The sequence below is a fragment of the Bactrocera oleae genome, chromosome 4 (genome assembly GCF_042242935.1).
Source record: "Bactrocera oleae isolate idBacOlea1 chromosome 4, idBacOlea1, whole genome shotgun sequence".
In the NCBI taxonomy this organism is placed as follows: Eukaryota; Metazoa; Arthropoda; class Insecta; order Diptera; family Tephritidae; genus Bactrocera; species Bactrocera oleae.
The window spans coordinates 8638416-8660873 of NC_091538.1; the positions used below are offsets into that span (position 1 = coordinate 8638416).

At 28.6% G+C, this 22458-nt stretch overlaps 4 protein-coding genes across 17 annotated transcripts in view; 1 reads left to right on the top strand and 3 right to left on the bottom strand.

Moving 5' to 3' along the window:
• Positions 1–1746: 1746 nt before the first annotated feature.
• On the bottom strand, positions 1747–9574 carry LOC138857214 (probable serine/threonine-protein kinase fhkE). Its single transcript, XM_070109201.1, has 3 exons — positions 8935–9574; positions 4163–4344; positions 1747–2680 (listed from the first exon to the last, which is right to left on the bottom strand). Exons 1-2 carry the CDS (start codon positions 9572–9574, stop codon positions 4340–4342), a joined length of 645 nt encoding a protein of 214 aa, XP_069965302.1. The 3' UTR covers positions 1747–2680; positions 4163–4339.
• Positions 9575–9664: 90 nt separating this feature from the next.
• LOC106614183 (poly(A) polymerase hiiragi) lies at positions 9665–15396 on the bottom strand. 2 transcript variants are annotated; one of them, XM_014229770.3, is made up of 8 exons: positions 14772–15396; positions 13836–14056; positions 12944–13749; positions 12668–12864; positions 11873–12087; positions 11450–11807; positions 11149–11376; positions 9665–9940 (listed from the first exon to the last, which is right to left on the bottom strand). In XM_014229770.3, the coding sequence occupies exons 3-8, from the start codon at positions 13731–13733 to the stop codon at positions 9665–9667; spliced, it is 2064 nt and encodes a 687-aa protein (XP_014085245.2). In that variant the 5' UTR covers positions 13734–13749; positions 13836–14056; positions 14772–15396. The 2 variants fall into 2 exon arrangements, with proteins under 2 accessions (XP_014085245.2, XP_014085246.2); XM_014229771.3 differs by having other exon boundaries at positions 14760–15396.
• A 649-nt stretch (positions 15397–16045) lies between these two features.
• Positions 16046–19116, top strand: Kpc2 (Kip1 ubiquitination-promoting complex subunit 2). Of its 2 annotated transcripts, XM_014229697.3 has the most exons (7): positions 16046–16192; positions 16298–16876; positions 17118–17625; positions 17710–17915; positions 17983–18112; positions 18183–18486; positions 18547–19116. In XM_014229697.3, the coding sequence occupies exons 2-7, from the start codon at positions 16491–16493 to the stop codon at positions 18693–18695; spliced, it is 1683 nt and encodes a 560-aa protein (XP_014085172.1). In that variant the 5' UTR covers positions 16046–16192; positions 16298–16490; the 3' UTR covers positions 18696–19116. The 2 variants fall into 2 exon arrangements, with proteins under 2 accessions (XP_014085172.1, XP_014085173.1); XM_014229698.3 differs by lacking the exons at positions 16046–16192; positions 16298–16876 and adding an exon at positions 16904–17020.
• A 2391-nt stretch (positions 19117–21507) lies between these two features.
• Positions 21508–22458, bottom strand: part of cnn (phosphodiesterase 4D interacting protein centrosomin) — a 47555-nt gene continuing 46604 nt past the window's right edge. For all 12 annotated transcript variants that reach the window (XM_070109250.1, XM_070109258.1, XM_070109249.1 and 9 more), the window contains one exon: positions 21508–22419. In XM_070109250.1, the coding sequence (XP_069965351.1) occupies positions 22397–22419 (23 nt within the window). In that variant the 3' untranslated portion in view covers positions 21508–22396. The remainder of the gene's footprint in view (positions 22420–22458) is intronic.

Consider the following 22458-nt stretch of genomic DNA (forward strand, 5'->3'; position numbering starts at 1 on the left):
AGAATGTAGTTGTTAAGACAGTCAGTTTTTCGGCTAATAATTTCGAATTTAATTCTGAGCATGTTCATTTCGTAAGCTTATAAAACTTTATAAACTCTAAAGCCTGAGAGCCTTTTATAACCTTTAATAATTTAACTAAACCTTCAATATTCTATTAAGGTTATATGCAGTAGTGAAGTCAGAAAAAAAGCGTTTTTTTGCGAATTTTTTTTAAGATGCATTTTATTTGATAAAAAAATAAAATATAAGAGCACATTTACAGAACTTAATGTACTTTCATAAACTGTCATTAATTTTGAAAAATTTTGAATTACCTTGAACTGTAGTCGATCTCCAGGAGGACCACCGAAAAAACGTGCTTAGCGGAGAGGAAGAATTTTCTACTTAAAACTATTTTCAATCCAAGAACCAAAAAAGCTTATTATCACTGCAGATGAAAGCACGCAATGATCGAACGAGCAGTAAAAATTTTGATTTTTGACAAAATTGTTGCTTCCCAAAAAGTTTTTTCTGAAAAACATTACTTTCAGATTGGCTTAAAAAATCAAAATTTTCAACAAAAACCTGGAAAATATGTACATCTGAGATTATTGGAATTTTTCACATAAATTTTGAGTTTATGTCAAAAAAGGCTATATACAAAAGTTATAGACCTTTTCATTACCTACAATATTGCCATATAACTTTTTTCCATGGTACTCGCAGTTTTGCCGGCAATCAACATAAACAAGATAAATTATTGACTCTTAAAAATTCAGCCACGCGCCTCCCCTTCCTTTTACAGATCACAGAACGCCCGTAAATTATTTTTGCCTTAATGTTTGTCATTTCAACTTTCGTTACCGTTGGCTTTCAATCTATTAATATTTTTTTTATTTTTTTTTTTGTTTTCAAAAATTAACTACCCCGGTCTTTTGGTTAAAGTCCGGTTAAAAATCTAGTTATTGAGATACTAAATGTATACTATTAATTGACATTAGATAGTCTTTCCGCATTTTCAAGTAAGTTTTCTAGTGAAAATTCCTTAATTGAAAGCTTAGCAGCGCCTTTTAGTACCTTTATATAAACTTTCACATAAAATTAAGCTTGCGCTACTTTGCTACGTTGATAACTCTTCAAAGTGTTACGTTATTCAGAGTAATCCTCTTGTTCTACTAGAGGACTCGTATCATCCTGCTTTGGCAATAGCTGTCGAAATCATAGGCAGTGCACGGGTTAGTAATCATCAAACTTCTAGCTTCTGTACTCGGTTTAACTTTGCAAAAGCTAATTTTAAAAAGTTAGTGCTTGGATTTGAGTTTTCAAATAACATTAAAGCTAGGCAAAGCGTTTCAGTGCTTTCACTTTAGCTTTGGTAAAAAAAAAAATTAATGACTTTTTTCTTATATTAAAGATTAGCAAGTTTTCTAACAATACGAAACATAAATGACAGAGCTTTTCAGTGCTTTCACTCGAGCTTTCGCACAAAATTTATGATTTCCTCCTAAGTAAATGCTTTGCAGTAAAAATAACACTACCATCCAATGCCAAAATTAAAAACACAATGTTTTATTTTTTTTTGCGCTTTATTTCTGTAACTTTTCTTTAAATTTATTTGATTTTTTTTAATGTAAATTATGGATGTAAATGTAATTTGGAAATATTTTGAAACTTTTTTGTAATGATTATTAAATTTTTTCTTTACCTTTTTTTCTCCAGTTTCTGTTTTTCACTTTTCTTTCTTTCTTACGCATCTTTGTTTGTTGCTTCTTAGTTTTTTCGGCTTTTTTTCAGCATTAAGTAAGTAACACTTTCAATATACTTGCATTTTTGTATCAATTTAAATTCAACTAACAGACGAGCTTAAGTTTTAAAGTTGAGACGAGTCGCATTTCATAAAAATGTAAGGAAGTGTTGGTGGGGAGGAAGTGTTGATGGTGGTGGTGAAGAAAAGTGGGGATTGGCGTGAAATAAATTGAAATAAATAGGATTGGTGGAGTGTGGCGTTGGTAAAGAAATTGTTTGTGAAGAAACTTTCTGTTTTTTTTTGTCTTCAAAAAGTGTAGTAAAAAAGGATTGTTTTAGAATTTTTTTGTTGTTGTTGTTTTTGTCTAGTATAGTTTGTATATGAGTAAATACGTATGTATGTATGTAACCATAGTCAAGTTGTGTTGTGTGTGGTCAGCAAATACGGTCGTGAATTAAAGCCTAATATAAAAATTCAGTTGTTTTTGTTGTCAAACGGTGCAACACCGCGCTTGCATCAATCATACGCTTTCTGTATGCGTTGCGAAATCGCTGCAAAAAAAAGAGTTAAATAACAATTATTGCGAATTGTTATCCATGTAGAGTTGCTTAAGAGTAGTAGTAGTAGTAGAGGGTTCTATGTGGAAGAAGGACTAAAATGTTGCTTAGCATATTGTATTGGCCAATATAGACACATATGTTTGCATGTACGACGTTTGGAGGAGCATACAGCCAACAAAACAGCAACGGGCCCGTTGTATGTATGTATGTAGAACGGTGTGTGCCGCGTATAGCGCTCGTGTAGTGTCGTTTGATTCGAAAGTGTAGCCAAATCTTGGTTTTTTTACGCCATTGTAAGCTTCTTCTCCGCTATAAATCAGCATATTTGTATGTGTATGTGTACTTTGAAGACGATGAACTTTTACTCTACGCCAATAATTGCAATTAAATGTGTCTGTGAATGCAAAATAGAAAAGGACATATTAATATTTTTTGATTAATTTAAATATTTTTTTTTTTTTGAATTTTACTATTTCTCTAATAATTATAATATTTTTTGTTTAGTTTTAATTTTTTTCTACAAGCTTTGATATTTTTTCTTTAATTTTAATTTTTTCTAAAATTTTAATAAACATTTGTTTAATATTAATACTTTTTTAAACATTTTAATATTTTTAAATAAATGTTTTCTACAAATTTTTATATTTTTCTAAAAAATTGTAATATTTTAATACATTTTATTTTTAAACTTTAATAAACAATTTTTTAATATTAATATTTTTCGAAAATCATTTTTTCATAAATTTTAATATATTTCTAAAATTTTTAATATTTTTCGGCAAATTTTAATATTTTTCAAATTATAATATTTTTATATTAATTTTAAAATTTTTCTCAATTTTAGTATTTTATATTAGTTATATACATAATTTTCTAAAAACTTAATATTTTTGGAAAAAGTTGAATATTTTTCTAAGTTTTAATATTTTTCTAAAAAATTAAAAAAAAATTATAATATTAATATTTTGCTAATTTTTTTTATAATTTTAATATTTTGCTAAATTTTTTTATATTTTTCTTCAAATTTTAATATTAATTTCAAAATTTTTGTAAATTTTATATTTATTTAAATAATTTTCTAAATACTTAAAAGTTTCCAAAAAATTTAATAAAAGTTTTAATATTTTTCTAAAAATTAAAAAAAAAATTTCATCTTAATATTTTGCTAATTTTTTTTTATAATTTTAATATTTTGCTAAAATTTTTAATATTTTTCTTCAAATTTTAATATATTAATATTAATTTCAAAATTTTTGTAAATTTTATATTTATTTTAATAATTTTCTAAATACTTAAAAGTTTCCAAAAAATTTTAATAATTTTTTATAAGTTTTAATATTTTTCTAAAAATTAAAAAAAAAATTATATTATTAATATTTTGCTAATTTTTTTTAATAATTTTAATATTTTTCTAAAACTTTTAATATTTTTGTTCAAATTTTAATATATTAATATTAATTTCAAAATTTTTGTAAATTTTATATTTATTTTAATAATTTTCTAAATACTTAAAAGTTTCCAAAAAATTTTAATAATTTTCTATAAGTTTTAATAATTTTCTAAAAATTAAAAAAAAAAATTTATATTAATATTTTTCTAAAAATTAAAAAAAAAAATTATATTATTAATATTTTGCTAATTTTTTTTAATAATTTTAATATTTTTCTAAAACTTTTAATATTTTTGTTCAAATTTTAATATATTAATATTAATTTCAAAATTTTTGTAAATTTTATATTTATTTTAATAATTTTCTAAATACTTAAAAGTTTCCAAAAAATTTTAATGATTTTCTAAAAGTTTTAATAATTTTCTAAAAATTAAAAAACAAATGTATTTTTTTTACTATTTTCAAAAATGTTCAGTTTTTACTTACAAATGAGTTGTGGAGTTAAGCCATAGGCCGTATATATAGATGTATACACGCAAATGGTTGTGGTTGGGTTAACCACATCGACTCGCTGCTTTAAGTATCCTTACAAGCTAGGCTATATATTTATATATATATATATATTTATGTGTATATATGTGATTCCTTATAATTAACAGATTTTTATGCTGTGAAAGAGTCAAAAACAGAAAGAAGAAAAGAAAAATGTAAATATTTTAGTTTTTCGTTTATATTGAAATTATTTGCAGAAATAATGTTTATATTAATATAATAAATATAAAACAGTTAGAAACAACAGCTCAGCTTTTACTTACTACTTTTACAACCTTATATGCATATATGTACTTAGCTTACCCCAATAGTAGTTGATCACGTCATTTTTCAGTGATACGAGTTCTAATAGAATTATAGAAGAAAATTATAGGAATAGACGAAAATACCACCAGGCGACCATAATTAGAGTAGTAGCTTAAAGCAATCTGCCTGCGATGTTGGATTGGAAAATCAGACTTTGACCTTCAAATACCTAAGCTTACCTGTGCCATTGGCAATTACAAATATATGTGCATTTACAAATACAAAAATCTAACACTTAAAAACTCTTAGTATTATATCAAACTTGGATTGCTTTCAAAACGATGAATAACATCGTCTAACTCTCATATAGAACATTGTTTTTTTTACCGTAAAAATATTAAACAGGCAGTTCCATAGATGTGGGTCACTTTTTTGTCAAAAAAAACGTTAACCTTGGTTACCTTACCGAAACTATAATACCCTTCACAAATAAAAACGATTTCCATACAAAAACTTGTTTTGGATCGGTCAGTGGTCCAATATCGGCGGTTCCAACGAAAAAGCAGCGTTTTGGGGATAAAAGCAACTGTGCAAAATTTCAATTCGATATCTCCAAAATCGAGGGAATAATGCGTGTATATACAGACAGACAGACGAATATGGCCAAATCGATCTGCTCATCACGCTGATCATATAGTATATATGTTTTATAGGGTCTCCGACGCTTCTTTCTGGGTATTAAAAAAACGTGATATATCCTGTTCAGGGTATAAAAATAGGTATATGAATAAAAACATTTTTTTAAGCTTCAATCTTGTCAAAGCTATTACGTTTTTATTTTAATAAGGTTGGATATTATTTCCCCAAGGAATAGTATATATCTATATCATGACCAAAATCTAACTTAATATTTTATTGGAGCAAATTAAATATTTTGAATTACTGACTTAGAAACTTTACGTTTTTAATTCTTCTTTTCACTGGATATAAAACTTCTCCTCATCACTAAGGAAATAAAAGCGAAAAGGAAGAGAAATAGACCACACAAGACTAATGAGTGTCTGAAGTGTTCATACATCACCAAACTATATGAAAACCAGGACCTTTGGTTTTATGAAGGCTTTAATTCTCTAACAGCAAAAATTAAGCTTAGAACTGTGGCCAAACCTTGCAGGCTATATAATCATTTTTTAGGGGATTCGAAAAGCAAATTTAATTTTAATATATGGCAAAAATTCTGGAAAGCTTACATAATAAATTCATGCAAGCATTGAGTTACGAAAAGGCTCAAACTTAAGTCACTCAAGTCATTCATGAAAGTTTTAAATGATTCTAAAAAAAATTATGGAAGCTAACTTCAAATTTATGAAAGCTTTGACTTTCGAAAAAGCTCAAACCAAAGTCACTCAAGTCATGAAAGCTTAAATAACAAAGCATACATATTATAGCAGTTTTTATTAACTGGCTGAGAATTTATGAAAGCTTTCTTTTTCATAGGCTATCTATATCTAAAGTGAATTAAAATAAGTAAATTAAAACGATTAATTTTATATACTTTTTATTACACTTTTCACTGGTAATATCTTAGACGTTTTGAAGCAGGTGAATTCTGAATAAGTTCAATGTAAAACCACTAAATAATGACTTAGTTAACATAAGGTTATTAGGAAAGCTTTCGCTGACTAAGCGATTTAAACTTGTGAAAGCTTTGACTTTTGAAAAAGTTTTAAGTTTACATAAACGACCAAATTTTAGATAGACTCTAATTTTCAAAACCTATAAAAGCTTTCACTTGTGAAAAAGCTCTAGTACTAAAAAATTAACTTTCATGCATAACACTCTGAACAACAGTTCTACAACTTTAGAAGCTAAAATAATCTTTATCATTTCTTCAAAGTTAGAGCGTAACTGATTAAATTAAACAGTTTCGGAGTGTGGAGAACATTATTTATAATATTAAATTGTCTTTTCAATAAACATTTCACTTCCCATTAAATATACGGTACAAATCTTTGCTAAACACAACATTCTTTTAATAAAATGCATATATAGGTATGTTAACTTTGATGGCAAGTTTAAAAGCTATAACTTGCTTTTTAATTTTTTGCGAAATTGTTTGAATGAATATTTTCTTCCAATAATATTGTTTTGTGCATTTTCAATATTTTAATACTAATAAAGATTGTTTTTTTTTTAGCAATTGGACGGCTTCTAATTTAAATAATATAATTTTTTAGTTAAGAAATGACGAATTTCTATAAAAATATTTTTCAATATAATGTATTTAAGAGGTTATATGTATAAACTTGTGAATTTAAAAAAATCTATTTTTTTACATACATACATATATTTCCAATGTACATACATATATTTGAAAATATCCTTTGAAAATTTGAAGTCGATACGGCAAATAGTTTCGGAGACTAGAACGTATTTGCAAGAATTTTTTAAGTTAGTGTTATCGGCCCCCAAAACTACAAACGCGTTCTACTCAAAACGCTGTTTTCAGAGTCAGTGAGGAAAATTTGTCCGAAGGATATAGACATATTTGTCAGATAATGATCGAAGGAATATTTTTTTATAATTTCGATTTTTTAAGCCACTCTGAAGTATAATGACTTTTGTATTTGGACGCCGTAATTTTGTCAAAAAAAAAAATTTTTATTAGGCCTTCGATCATTTGTATTTATAAATTGTAATAATAAATTTGTATGGTTTTTAGATTTCAGATAATTTTAAGCAGACAAATCTTACTCATCGTCAGCCAACTTTTATCGGAGGTTAGTTAGAGGAGATCGGCTACGGAATCAAGGAAATCCAAAATTTTTCAAAATGAAGCGCCGATCATAAAATCTCAAAAAGCGCATCTTTTCTGACTTGCAACTGGATATAATCCTTAATATATAATTATATATTAACAACAGGATTACAAATGAAACACTAAAAAATAATTGATTAAACATTTGAGTTAACTTTTTTTTTTTTGTAATCCCGAAAAGCTTAATTGAAAATATTTTTTAAAGTTTTTTATAAAGTATAAAAATTTGTAATCCCAAAAACCGGATTTATTTTTACTTTTTAATCATAAATACCGGAAAAAATACAAAAAAAATTAATCTCATGCAGGGTTGCAAATAATGCATTAAAAAAATAATTAAATTAATATTTGAATTAAATTTTTTTTATTTTGTAATCCCAAACACAAGATTAAAAAATAAAAACAAATAGTTTAATTCCACACAACAGATTAAAATAATAAAAAATTTAATCCCCTTACATATTAAAAAATAAACTAAAATGTTTCAAACCCAAAAACCGGTTCAACTCCCGTTTTGAAAAATAAAAAATAAAATTTTTTATCTGAAGCATATAATTAAGAATAAAAAATTGTGTTTTAGAATTAAAAAATTATGTAAATCAAAAAATTAGATTTTAAATTTTCAATATTTTCAACATCTTGGATTAAAAAATAAAAATTGAATGCCAACATCGGGGTTCAAAAACGAATATTTAATTTTTAATAGCAACATCAGTATTAAAAAATAAAAATTTTATATTTAATCAAAAAATTCGCAATGCTGATCCCAAACATATCTTTACAAATTAAAAAAGATTATTATTTTAGAATTTACATATTTTCGCGTTTGCCCTAACTCTGATTTTGGGATTACAAATAATATTTTTAAATTTTTACTATTAAATTTAAAAATAAATAAACAAAATTTTAAATTTTTGCTATTAAATTTAAAAAAAAATTTTTAATACCAAACCTCAAAAAAAATCTAAAATTAGGATTAAAAATCTAATTTTTAATACAACATTTTTGAACTTAACAATTCGCAACCCTGATTAATAGATAATTCTTATTTAGAATTCTTTCAAATAATTCGAATATTCTATAATTGCAGCTTACTAACCTTCAACTTTTTTTTGTTTTTTAAATACAAATTTTCGCCTTGCCATCAAAGAAGTCAACAGTAAAAATAAATCAATAAAAATTAATAATAAAAATAAGATTTTGTTTTGCTTTTTCACATTTCTTTTTTTTTTTGTACTTTTGTAATTTTTTTATTTGCATTTTATTTTTATTATTTTGTAAAAAATCGTTATTGTATAATTTTTTATTTAAAAAAATATATCTCTTTTTATTCCTTTTTTTTTTGTTTTTTTTTTTTCATTTTTAATATTTTTTTAAATTTCTTTGTTTTTATTTTATTTTTCTATACTTCACTGAGAAATATTTTTTTCTGTAAAAATTGTACGTGTAAAATCGCAATAAAAGTAATATGTAAATTAAAGTAAATCGATAAAATACAGGTATATATATATGTATATAAATAGGTACAGTTAGAGGAGAAATAGGAGCATAAGAGGTAAAAATCGGTATCCAGTCATAATACTTTCTCTCTGCTTGACGCTAAAAGTCAATAATAAATAGTATTGCTGTATTAAAAACTTACAATTAATAGTTGTTGTTGTTGTTCTTGTAGTGTTATCGCTCATCATAAACAGATCGTCGCTGTCATCGGCGTCCGCTGTTGTTGTTGTGTTGCATGAGTTATTGTAACTATAATTGTTGTTGTCGTTGCTATTGGGAATGGTGGCTGTTACTGTTGCGTTGCTAGCAACAGCAGCCGCAGCGCCGGCATTATAACTACTATTCCTATTGTTGTTGTCGCAATTTGTATAATTCATATATTGATGCTGATTGTTGTTGGCATTTGCATTTGCAGTTGTCGATTTTGAGGTGGAAAATGTTAGCGGCTTCTCACCGCCAATCACACCACCACCGCCACTACCACCCAATACACCCAACATACCAGCCGAAGCAGACATATGATGTTGCAAACGTCGACTATTATTGTTCCTTTGGTAGATGGACGAGGCCGTGGGCAAACCTTGCTTGAATGCCATTGCTGCAGTGTTGCTGGTGTGTCCCGGTATTGAGGTGGCACGCTGACTAAATATACTATTTGAATTGGCAACGGCTGCGGCATTATTGTTTTTGCGAAATTTCTGTGAATGAGAGACGATGGATGAGTGTGTGTGATGGAGTGTGGCGTGTGTGTTGTGTATGCTGTTATGAAGTGAATGCGACATATAATGAGATTGTGTTTGTTGTTGTTGTGGCGGCGGCGGCGGTTGCGGCAGCGACGGCGGTATTGGATTCGGTACTGTGGTGAGCGTCGGTCACGAGCAGGCCACTTCCGCGGTAGCAGCAGCAGTTGCAGCTGTTGTTGTTGTGCTATTGCTATTACTATTTGTGTTTTGATTGTTGACACTGTTGCTACCGCCATTACCATTGCTGTTGCGTGGCGAATTCGAACCGGAGCCAGAGCCCGAGCCAGCTCCACCGTTATTGGTGCTGCTCTTTGCATCGGGCGTGAAATTCGGTGCACTAGTCGGTTGTGTGGTCGGCGTTATGCCACCGGTATCACTTGACGCATTTGAGTTCTCCTCCGTTTGCTAGTATAAATGAAACAAAAACGTTATGTTAATTGTATTTGCAAAAGTGTGGTTAAAAAACTAGGGAAAACCATATTTTTAAATATTAATTTTTATAACATAAAAAAACAACGAAAAATATATAAAATAAAGGATAATTACTTTTTTCCCTAGACATTAATTTTTTTTACTATTTTATTTATTACACCTCTTGATAACCAAATATTAATTAAAAAAAAATTATTTATAAAAAAATAGTTAAAAAAAAATATTTATGTAAATAAAAATTAATAATAATTTTTATAAATAAAAATATTAATTCTATATAAAAAATTATTTAACATTAAAAAATATTCATTTTAGATAAAAAAAAATTATTGCAAATTAAAAAATATAAATTTTATATAAAAAAATTTTAAATAATATTAAATATTAATTTTTAATAAAAAATATCTTTATAATATTAAAAACAAACAGAGTTTCCACAAAATCTTAAATATTTAAATTGTTTCACTTTTTCATTAAGCAAATATTTAAAAACAAAAGTAATTTTAAAATTCAACCAATTTTTAAAAGGAATTTAAAAAAAAATTATTTTTTGACAAAAATATTAGTTTTAATAAATAAAACCAATAATATAAAAAAATATTAGTTCTTATAAAAAATTTTAATACTATAAAAAAACAATTTTTTTAAATTAATTTTTATAAAACAAAAATAAGAAAATTACTTTTATAGTTTATTATTACTATAAAGTTTTTTGGTTTTTTTTTACAAATTTTTTTATATCAAAATTTTTTTTTGTTATTAAAAAAATATTTTAATACAAAACAAAATTAATAATTAGTTTTTTTTTTGTTATTAAAAAAAATATTTTAATACAAAACAAAATTAATAAATATTTTTTCTTTTTTATATATTAAAATATTTATTTGTTTTTTGTTTGTTATTAAAAAAATATTTTAATATAAAAAAAAAATTAAAAAAAAAATTTTTAATTAATAAAAAAAAATAAATAAGAAAACTACCTTTTAACATTTTTTAGTCATTAATTTTTTTTCTTTCTACATTCTACATTGCACATTCAAATTTCAAAATTAAAATTTGTGAAAATGTTTCTAAAATTATAGAATAATAATTTAGAAGTATTTTTTATATAAACATTATCATTATATTAACCATTCAACATATTTCTTCCAAATCTAGCCCTTATCTACTTATATACTCACCGATTCACTTAAGCGCGCCTTTTTAGTGCTACCCCCCTCTTTCTGTGTAGACAATTCCGTTGACAATCGTTTTCGATTCGCTAAAATTGCATTATTAAAATTATTATGCTGTTCCATGGATTTGCGTTCACGCTTCAAAAAATCCGTATCCAAATACTGCGAAAGCGATTTACGCTTCACATGCCGCGCTTCAATATGCATGCCATCTTTCAGCATTTTTATGTTTACCTAAATTTGTAACAAGTAAAAAAAATTAACTAAAAATAAATCTAAAGATTATTACAACAACTATGCTACTCACGCCATGTTGTATGACATGTTCGGTAAAGTTTTGTATACTTTCTGTGAGGTCAACATTCAAATTCTCGGTGCGTTCAAATTCCAAACCGATGAACCACATCGAACAGAATGGCGTTGGGGAAACTGTCGGATTGCCACCCGACTGTGTTTTGTCATCCTCATTGCCGCTGTTAACTTGTGTGTTAACAGCGATTTTCTTATAGTCGAAACATGTTGGATTTACATGTGCCAATGAAATGTGTTGATTACGCTCTAAATTACCTACTAATAGACGAATCTTTGATTCGACTAGGCCACACCACTCCAGCTGATCATCGCCTGTCTGTGATGTGACTAAAAGCACTATAAAGTGGCGGTATCTGTTAAGAAAAAACGAAATATTATTATATATTGACACAGTTGCATGTAATTTGCAAATAAATACTTGTAAAAGAAACTTGGCGCTTCGAAGAGACGATCCCACGTAGCACGTCCGAGCATAATTTCATCCGTGGTAATCATGCCACGATTAAATTCATTAAGTATAACTTTCTTTGTAGATTCCGATACATTGAATGTGGAATTCTGTTGTGGATATGCCGGCGTTATGATGGGCATAAGATGGTAGCGATCCGAAGCGTTTACACGTGGATCCCAAACCTAAATATATACAAATATATAAAAAAAAAAATTAAAAAAAAAAAAAAATATATAAAATAATATAAAAAAAAAATATATTTTATTATAAATTAGAAAAAAAATATTATATTTAAAAAATTAGAAAAAAAATATTATATTTAAAAAATTAGAAAAAAAATATTATATATAAAAAATTAGAAAAAAAATATTATATATAAAAAATTAGAAAAAAAGTATTATATATAAAAAATAAGAAAAAAATTTTTTTTAAAAAATTTAAAAAAAATTATACGAAAAACAACAATTATACAAAAAAATAAAAAATAAAAACAAATAAATAAAAAATTATAAAAAAATAAATAATAAATTATTTAAAAAATAAAATATTAAAAATTATATAAAAAATATATTAGAAGATATAAATAATTATATATTATAAAAAATATATAATTATAAAAAATATATATAAATTAAAGTAAAAAATATATCAAATAAAATATAAAAAAAAATATTTAAAAGAATCAATGTAACAAAATTCCATTGATAAAATTTGTGATACAAATTGTGTGTCCAAAATGCAAGCATTTGCGCTCTTACTTACCGGAAACCGTAAATTAACGTTATCAGGGTGCTTGAGCAGCACAGGATTTGGCCACTTCCAGCGGGAGAAGACCAAAAAGAATTTATGCACCAGCGTTGAGGCTGTAGCATTTGGATATAGTTGGCAGGTGCGCGCTACCAACATAGCCCACGTCACGCCACCAAAGTAGCCCAGCGAATTTGAGTAAATGCCATGTTCTGTATTATGAAAGAGATTAAAAAAAAAAAATTAAAGCATATGAAAATTTTAAAGTAAAAAAATCCAATTCATACTCACTTTTCGCCCACAACTTGATGGAGCGCAGCGCCAAGCGGAAATTCTCGATATTTGGCACGAGCGCTAGAATTTCATCGGTCACTCGACAACCGTTCAAACTGCGTACCGAACGTGGATCTAGATTTTTAAGCAAATTGTCATCGCGCAAATCAAAGTCATCCGGTATCTCTTTGAGCGAGAGACGCGCAAATAACAAATCAATTTCAATACCATCAAAATTCATTTTTATAACCGGCACAAAAGCCTCTTCCACCGAACGACACTCTGTCACTTCGGATTGTTTTTTTAACAAATCAAAAAATGATGTAAAATAATCTGTACGTTCGATATTGCGCGGCGCCACACAAAGCGCATCAATATCGGCGCCCTTATGATGTACGCCCAGGCGATATGAACCGAAAGTATAAATTTTGCCACCTAATTTCTCGGCGGCTACCTCGGGCATATTCTTTGACATAGAGACATCTTTAACCCATTGTTTGACCAGCGTATTGAGTTTTGCTAAGATCTCCATACGATGATTAAGCTCGTCTTGAGTTTCGAACACTTTAAACGGTTCTAAAGCTTTGCGTAGTTCTTCGGTCTTCTGCAAATCTTCAGTACGTGGCTCTGCCAAGCTGATGGCAGATGTCATGCCCAGCTGCTTAACTTGCTGCTGCTGGTGTTGTTGCTGATGATGTGGCGAACCATTTCTGCCATTTCCATTGCTGGAATTGTAACCGCCATAACTAGGTGAGCCAGTCGATGAAGTGCTCACACCGTTCTGTGAACGTGAATCGGAATTCCACATCTTGGAATTGTACAAACTGTAAGAAATGTTTGTGAATTTATGCTGCGAAAGGATCATGTCTAATAATATTTACAAGTAATAGAAAAAGAGTTTTCCACTTACCTGATATTACTTAAGACGAATTATTGAAGTTTCAACTTTTTAATGACCCTTTGTTATTTAGGTCGTTGTTTGTTATTTGTTTTTGTATTGTATTCTCTTTTAAATGGCAGTTAACTTTTTCTTTGTGTAGTTTTTATTTTTAAACGAATTTTTTGTTAGATTATGAGCAGTTTATGTACTTTGGCTAATTGATAGAGTATTACTTATAGGCGTTGAGAGTGCTGCAAGAGAATATACAAAAATATTATCTGAAGGTAATTAATTTATCTAAATTAAGATAAAACAATAAAAAAAAAAAAAAAAACTTATATGTATGTATTAATGACGTGCCCGACGATTTGTTAGTTGTTTATCGACAGCAAAATTTATTTATTGTTTTATAGATATTTTGAATTTTTAAACGAACTTAAAGATAATTTGTACAGCAATTAATGCATATTAATGTTAAAATAAAAACATTTTGTTTCCTAACCAAATCAAGAACAATTATATTAACTTTTACTTCCTTATTTAAATTCAATTATGAAATACCTACATAAGAAAAGCAACATATAAAATTATAGCCAGGATTCACGACACATACATAATGGCAGACAATTCTCAGAATCAGTTGGTTGTCGTTGTGACGCAGAACACAACCGGAAAAGCGTCGCACAATTGAAAACAACGCGTAGAAAGCATTATGGTAACAAAAAAAACAACAACAAATAAATGAAAGGCTTTGAGATAATTGCCACGAGCACAAATAAACTACAAACTGCTAAAATGTACATAATAAAAAACAAACACACATATTAACCAACGCAAAAAGCGCTTATTCATTTGTATTGGCAGAAGTGTGGAGCAGAAAAAAAAGGTGTTTCGGTCAAGTTTTGCGTCGACTCACATTTCTTGTGTATGCTTGGAGCATAACAGAAATATTACCTGCTTACTTACCGCATATGCGAACGTTTGTACGCATGAATACCTATGTATCCCTTTTTCGTGCTTAGCAAGTTTTTTTTTTTCACTGCTGCCGCGTCCTAACCATGCGTAATTCTTTGTAAGTTCATATCTTTTAAAATATGCCAATGTTATCAACACTCCTTATGTACATAAATAAGCATGAGTGCTTGACTATAAGGTGTAGTATTTATTTATTTAAATGTATTTACAACTTTTTAATTTGCAAATTTCCATTATAACATTTGCTTTAATTTTATTTATTCTGCTGTTGCTCAAATGCCGTTGTCGACGGTGATGGCGATTCTTCCCTTTGTCGTCTGCTACTCTTTCCTATCTCCTGTTTATACGTTCTTATTTCTCTTTCTTTCGATTACTTTTTCCATTCATTCCACGCACACATGTAATTATTTGGCTTTACACGCAAAACTTTCAGCGAACTGTAAGTATTTTCTAATAATCTTCCAACACACACAATCACTTTGATAAGACACTTTTTCTTTAAATTATATGAATTCTAATATTAGTAATTAGAAATATCATCGATTTTCCAGCAATATTTCCAACAAAATTTTTCAATCACCGCAGCACAAACAACGCTCACTCGCGCAGAAAAGTCGAATAAACTAATCGAAACCTTTTATCGGCAAGAATGTCATTGCGCCAATACAGAGTTGCAATTGTAATTAAAATTTAAAATTGGAAGATATGTCAAGACATTTTTTTTGGTGTATATAAATTATTGCCAAAATTAGCATTTGTATAATCATTTAATGTTGAAAAACTTCAAACATAAATTAAACAAAATTGAAGAAAAGAACAAGTGGTATATAAAACAATATGTTGACAATGCAGTTATATATTATATAACAACTCCAGAAACAAATCGTTTATTCTGCTAAAAATGTAAAATTTTTTGTACGATGATTCTGTGATAAATATTTAAATAATAAGTTAGACTTAAAGATGCTTTATCAGAATATTTTTCCTATTATTTACTATTAATAGTAAACATATTAAAAATCTGTTATTTAGTCTGACTAGTTTACAATCTATCTGTATGTGCCATTTTGGTGCTTTGGCATTGACTTTTAGATAATATTTTTGTATTTTAAAATGTCTGTTTAATTGTTTTCTTCCACCTATCGAATACTAAAAAATAATTTGTAATATCTACCGGTTATATTAGCTTATTGCCTGCATTATAGTAAATTTATATTTTACCGCCGTTGAATTTCAATTACTTAGCAGCACCACTATATTGCTTGATAAGAGAAAAACCTGCGATAGCAAAACAAAAGTGAAAAAGTTGATTATTTAGAAAGAAAAATAAATATTTTTGTAATTATAGTATAATACCGAAAACATTCTCAAAATTGTATTAAAAATAAATTAAAAAATTGCAAATTTAGAAGGTAACATTATGTTTGTAAAACTCGCTTTATTGTATCAAAATCCGAGCGTTTTTTACTTTAGTACTGTTTGGTATTTATTAATAATTCACGATTTTTTCTATTCAGCTATGTACAAACGAAGTATGTGGGGTCATAAAGTCGAAACAATTCGCTGTTTACTGCAATGTCTGTACCACTAACTCCAGTATGTCCTTGACGCCCGTGCCAACTAAAATACCGTTAACTGAATTGGACAGTCACCTGGCGTCCATATTACCATTTTAACATAACAACGTTCAGTAAAAATTATTATTTATTAATGATCCCTTGGATGCGTGCCAGGTGGGCGGCACGCAATAAACGAACCGCCGGTGAGGATAAAACAGGTGCTGCACAAGCGACATGCAGTCGAACAACTGATGGTTTACGTACCACAAGTGCCAATTCAAATACAACAGCAGGCGCTACAACAACTGTAGCATGCGAGCAACATATAAAGCATAGTGTCTCACCAGCGCGTCACACGGCGCCACCACAACGACGTAACCGTAGTCTCGTGCCAACAACACCTATACGTGGGCTACATCAAACGCAAGGAACGCGTGTCGGGCAATCCACGATGCAGACGTTGTCACAGTCACAACAGCTGCAGCTACAGCATGCAACTCCTACACTCACGCCGCAGCCACGTCGTGTGTCAAAAATGTGAGTAAGCTTAGCAAAATAGAAAATAAAATACAATTTTCTAGTTTCTAAATTCGCTGTCAAAATTTGTATAAACGAGAGCTATTGCACGCCCAACGAATCGCAGCGCCTAAATATGCAGAAACTACGAAATTTATTTTCTAAGTACGACAAACGGTTATTATATGACATACAGGATGGCTTAACTTATTTAAAACGATATATTTTATTTCATTAATTTGTATTTTTGTTCATTTTACAGAAGAGGCTCACGTCGCTCATCAGGCATTTCGAGCTCAGACTCTGCAACACACGGTTCCAGCGACAATATCGAACGTGATGTGACTAAACAAAATATACGGGTGCGTGTCATTTGCCCCAGCGCACGTGTGCTAATTTTCCAAACAGACGTAAACAAACGCATCGCCGAGCTGAAAAACGAGGTAATGCTCGAACTATCCGATGATGCAAGCGCCTTACCGCTATTCGCGACTGATGTGCGGCAGCTGGGGCCACGTTATCGCATAATGCGCGCTGAATACCAAGGTGCCGAATTGAACGAAACCATGACGCTGGCGCAATTGAAAATTGAAGACAACGCGATGTTATCGCTGGTGCCGCGACGGCAACATCTACAACATATGACTGCAGTGACGCGCGATTTGCAAGCGCCGCGTGATTTGGAAATCAATACGGCCACGCGTAATGTACTGCCGCATACGGTGGACATGCCCATGGTGGATATCAATGAGATATTTCAGCAATCTAATGTGAGTGTAGCTTACGCATTTCCGATTACTGTATTGAATGTATATATATATATTTTTTTTTTTTTTTGGGTTTTTGTTTTGCAGCTGCAATTCGACGTGCGTAAGGTGCTCATCTCATTGGCGCAAGCTTCTGCGGCCATTATTGGCGCGGGACCATATGCCACACGGCTGATAGCGATGCTTAAGCAAAAGCTAATCAACAAACGTAACTATCAGAATGATACACTGCAGTGCCTTGTCGATATGGGTTTTAAAAAGGAGAAGGCCGAGTATGCGCTAAAGGTTACGCAGTAAGTGCTTTGTTTATATATATAGTTAGTTGCAATGTTTAAAGTATATGCTACTTACTTCCTATAGAGGTGTCTACTCCACTGCGCTGGAGTGGCTGATACAACATCAGAGTGAAGAGAGTTCGTTAGAGGAAGCAGCTATGGGTCTGCAAAAGAGCCAATCGGTGCTCTCACCTTCGGGCATACTCACTAATGATGTAAATTACCACAAATTGTTGTTGTTTAATTTATTAATTTTTATCATATATTTAATTCAATTAACTATAGAGCATTGTTGAAAACACCGAAGCTTTACTGGAAATAGTGCGCATCTATAGTCATCGTGATATGCCGCCTACGCCGGAAACTATTAACTCACTAGTAGAGATGGGTTTTGAAGAGACTGAGGTGCTGAAAGCTTTAAAAAAGACTTGCAATAATAAAGCAGCAGCATGTGAGTGGCTTTGTGGCAATCGTACGGGCAGTTTGATTGAGCTGCGTGAAGGCTTATCGCAAGATTCACCTATACTCAAAGCCATACTCGAAATGCCGCAAGTACAGATGAATTTAAGTAACCCTAAAATACTAATAGGTAAGTGCTTAATGTCTTTTATGCTATAAACATTGTATTCAAATAAATTCTTCTGCTTAGCCTTTCTGTCCATACTCGAAAATGAGAACTCGATACGCGTTTGGGGTGGCGACAACGACACCACCTCCGTTATTACACATATCCTGCAGAAATATCACGAAGAGAAGCACGTATTAGGCATCAATCAGTTTTATAGTAATCGTCATTAGCATATACAAATAATAACATTGTGCTAATTAGTTAACACTTAGAGCGCAGTTGCGCATGCGCACAACATATGCAATGTGTAGACAATTTGTATGCGACGGAAAGGCATTGTTGCTTATATTTTGCTATGAACTAACAAAATGAAAAATGAACTTGCATTTTTAGCTTAGTAAAATATCGTATTTTTAAAACTAAATTACTTATAGTAAAAATATCAAATACCAAAGAATAGCAAGCTGTTGTTATAATAGTCGAAGTAGCTACCGTATAAGATAACATTTTGTAATAGCTAACAGTAAATTAAAAAATATACATATGTTACATAAATATGTACACAACGCACAGCCGCTTTTACGCATGCGAAAATATTTGGCGAAAACGAAAAATGAAATAAATAATTTAAAAGCAACAAAAACGTGAAAAGTGCAATTTTAGCGCTTATGAATTTTCATATAAACATAAATTAGAGTGCATTTGCATACACACATGCAGGGTTGCAAATAATTTATTAACAAATAATTACATCCACATTTGAATAAATTTTTTTTGGTAACCCGAAAATTTATTTAAAATTAGTTTTCAAGCTTCTAATACCAAATATGGTATAAAAAGTAATAATTTTATCACAGACAACGGATTGAAAATAAAAGTTTAATTTTTATTCAAAAAACCGCATTTAAAATAAGTTTATCACAAAAATCAAACCAAAACTAAATATTAATACACAACCGAATGAAAAGTGAAAAATAAAAAAAACCAAAAGTGGCGCTAAAAATTAAAAATTAATTTTTTAATATTAAAAAGCGGATAAAAAATGCTAATCACATGTTTAGAGTTGAAATTTAAAAAATATATTGTTTGTTTCGTTGTTAACTCCAATTTTGAATTTAAAAAATTTTTTCTCAATTTTTATTTTCGTGAATTTTTAATAGAACATTTCTTAAAATTGAAAATTTTATTTTTAATTTCGATTTTGGGATTTTAAATTGAAAATTTAATAGAAAATTTCTTAAAATTGAAAATTTAATTTTTAATTTCGATTTAGGGATTGAAAATTTAAAATTTAATGGAAAATGTATTCATGAAAAATCATGAAAATCATGAAAATTGAATTTTTATCCCAAAATTTTGCATAAAAAATTTGCTACCCTCCACACACACAAACACAAAAGTGCATAGAAGGTAAGCACTTTTTTAAGTGAGTCCTTTTAACTTTTTAGTCGCCAAATTTAAGTATTACCTTAAATGGAATTACATAACAATTAATTAGTAAAAATGTTGTGCCATTTTAAACGAATAGTGGTAATAAAAGTATTTTTGGAATACTTATCATATCTACACAATTGTGCAGCAGTTTCAAAACAAAAAATAATAATGAAACAACAAAAAATTATAATAAAAATAAAACAAAAAAAAATTATAATAAAAATGAAACAAAAAAAAAATAATATAAAAAAAAGTATACAAAACACAAAAAAATAAATAATAAAATAAAATACAAAAAAAAAAAACACCAAAAAAATGCTGAATAGCTAGAGCTTAGCACAATCGAAGTAGGCGTTTAGTGGTATTTATAGCAACAAGCGCTTATATTTTAGTTAGCCTACGATGTGAAGAAGAAAACAAAAAAAAAATAATAATAATAACGATATTGTTTTAAGCACTGCGTCTGCACTGTCATGCCAATTATTTTCCAAAATATTGCAAATATTTGCATAACGCTTTGGTACGTCCAATTCTAACAGCGTAAAAACTAACAAATGCAATTACATAATGCACCAATTTTGTATATTTATGCAAAGAATATTTTGTATACTCACAGCAAAAACGAAAAAAAAAATACTCAAAACTATTTTGAAAAATAAAAACTGTTGCTTTAGCATATTAGTCCATATGTAATGTTTACAATATTAAACTTTTTCATGCAACATACACCGCATTGGCTATGCGTACACGTCGAAACACATCATGAAATCTAAAAATATCAATAAACTATTTTTATTTCAAATAATTAACGAGTTTTTCTATTACTTGCGCGCCTAAAAGTATGCAATAAAGCACGTTTGGCAGACAATCGGAGCTACATAAAGCAGAGAACGTAGAATAATTTATTAACAATTATTAAATCAATTAATAATTAAAGCAATTATTAATTAATAATTATTCTACGTTCTCTGCTGCTACTTAACTCTTTGGGTAATGTTATATGTAGCTACTACAACAATAACATCTAATTTCTGCTACATATATTTAAAGCTTTGTCTAAAGTTTTAAATACTTTCTCAAGTGGTTTTGTAGTTGTTATGCTTTTTGTGGTTGACTATTTCACTGCTCTGTTATAGCTGGTGAATATCTTATAGCAAAAAAAGGTATAACAGGATATGGCAGCTATATGCTATAGTAGTCCAATCCGAACAATATGTTCGCAGATTGTTGTGCAGTCTTGAACAATAGTCAATGCCAAATTTCATTAAGATAACTTGTCAAATAAAAAAGTTTTCCATACAAGTACATTTTTCGATCGTTCAGTTTGTTCGGCAGCTATATTCTATAGTGGTCTGTTGTCGCGCGGTTTCGACAAATGAGCAGCTTCTTGGGGAGCAAAGGATGTGTGCGAAATTTCAAATCGTTATCTCAAAAACTAAGGTACTAGTTCGCGTATATACAGACAGTCAGACGGACATAGCTAAAGAGACTCAGATCTTAACGCTGATCGCTAACACATATGTATTACTTTACAGAGTCTGCGGCGTTTCCTTCGAGTTGTTACAAACTTAAAATACTCTGTTTAGGGTATACAAATTAAACAAAATATTTATTTTAAAATTCGTTTTTTATTTTTGATAAATATAATTACATTTTATGAATATAAAAACACGAGTTATTTACATACATACATTTGTTACAAATTGTGTTAACATTATCATTAATAAATAAATACCTTACATCTTCTAAATCTATAAAAACGTTATCTTTTTTGTTGTATATATATTATATACAAATTAATTAATGTCGCGCTGAGTTTGTGTTTTATTGCTTACGAGTTTTTATGTGTAACATTCGAAACCAAATCGTTTTATATTACTTTTGGTACATTTATAATAATTTTTTGTTAACAATTGTTTATTAAATATTTTAAAAATTTATTACTAAAAATATTTTAAATTGCCTCTAATAGCTAATAACAATTTACATTAGTTATTTACAATAATGTTTTTAAAAATTTTTATTTCCCAACTTTATGTATTAATAAATAATAATTGTTTGTTTAATATTGTATTATTTTTTTAATAAATTATTTTTAATAAATTTTAACTTTATTATCATTTTTTTATCAAGCTGTTAAATATAATATGTGTCGTAAAAGAACTCTATACAAATAGAGATTTTAGTAGCAACTCTTTTGTGTCAGACTGTTAGGTTCAAAAAGCAGGCGTAAACTGCAAAATAATTTAAAAAAAAACAGCAAATAAATAAAATAATATTTCTTAAAGTCTAAACAATTGAAAAAATTATGAAATTGAAACTAAAATAAATTATAAACATAAATTATTAATTAAGAAACGTAAATAAAAAACCAAATAAATAAATATTAATTAATAAATAATAAAAAATATTGCATTATTTTTTTGGTTTTTTTTTTTGCTGTTGCGTTCTTCCATGCTGTTTATCGTTTCAAAGCCAGTCAGCTTAGATGAAGTCCTCAATATCCTCTGCGATAGCTAACTAAAATAGAAAATAATAAAATAAAATGATACTTAGCGC

What these genes read in the sequence shown, in the direction of transcription:
- LOC138857214 (XM_070109201.1), bottom strand. Translation starts at nt 9,574, where the DNA reads ATGTCGCATTCACTTCATAACAGCATACACAACACACACGCCACACTC.
- Kpc2 (XM_014229697.3), top strand. Translation starts at nt 16,491, where the DNA reads ATGATCCCTTGGATGCGTGCCAGGTGGGCGGCACGCAATAAACGAACC. An exon ending in AGATATTTCAGCAATCTAAT is followed by an intron (nt 17,626 to 17,709) that starts GTGAGTGTAGCT and finishes TTTGTTTTGCAG; the next exon opens with CTGCAATTCGACGTGCGTAA. An exon ending in TAACCCTAAAATACTAATAG is followed by an intron (nt 18,487 to 18,546) that starts GTAAGTGCTTAA and finishes TCTTCTGCTTAG; the next exon opens with CCTTTCTGTCCATACTCGAA.
- LOC106614183 (XM_014229770.3), bottom strand. Translation starts at nt 13,733, where the DNA reads ATGTGGAATTCCGATTCACGTTCACAGAACGGTGTGAGCACTTCATCG. An exon ending in AACATGTCATACAACATGGC is followed by an intron (nt 11,377 to 11,449) that starts GTGAGTAGCATA and finishes TTACAAATTTAG; the next exon opens with GTAAACATAAAAATGCTGAA. An exon ending in AGGCGCGCTTAAGTGAATCG is followed by an intron (nt 9,941 to 11,148) that starts GTGAGTATATAA and finishes CATTTATACTAG; the next exon opens with CAAACGGAGGAGAACTCAAA.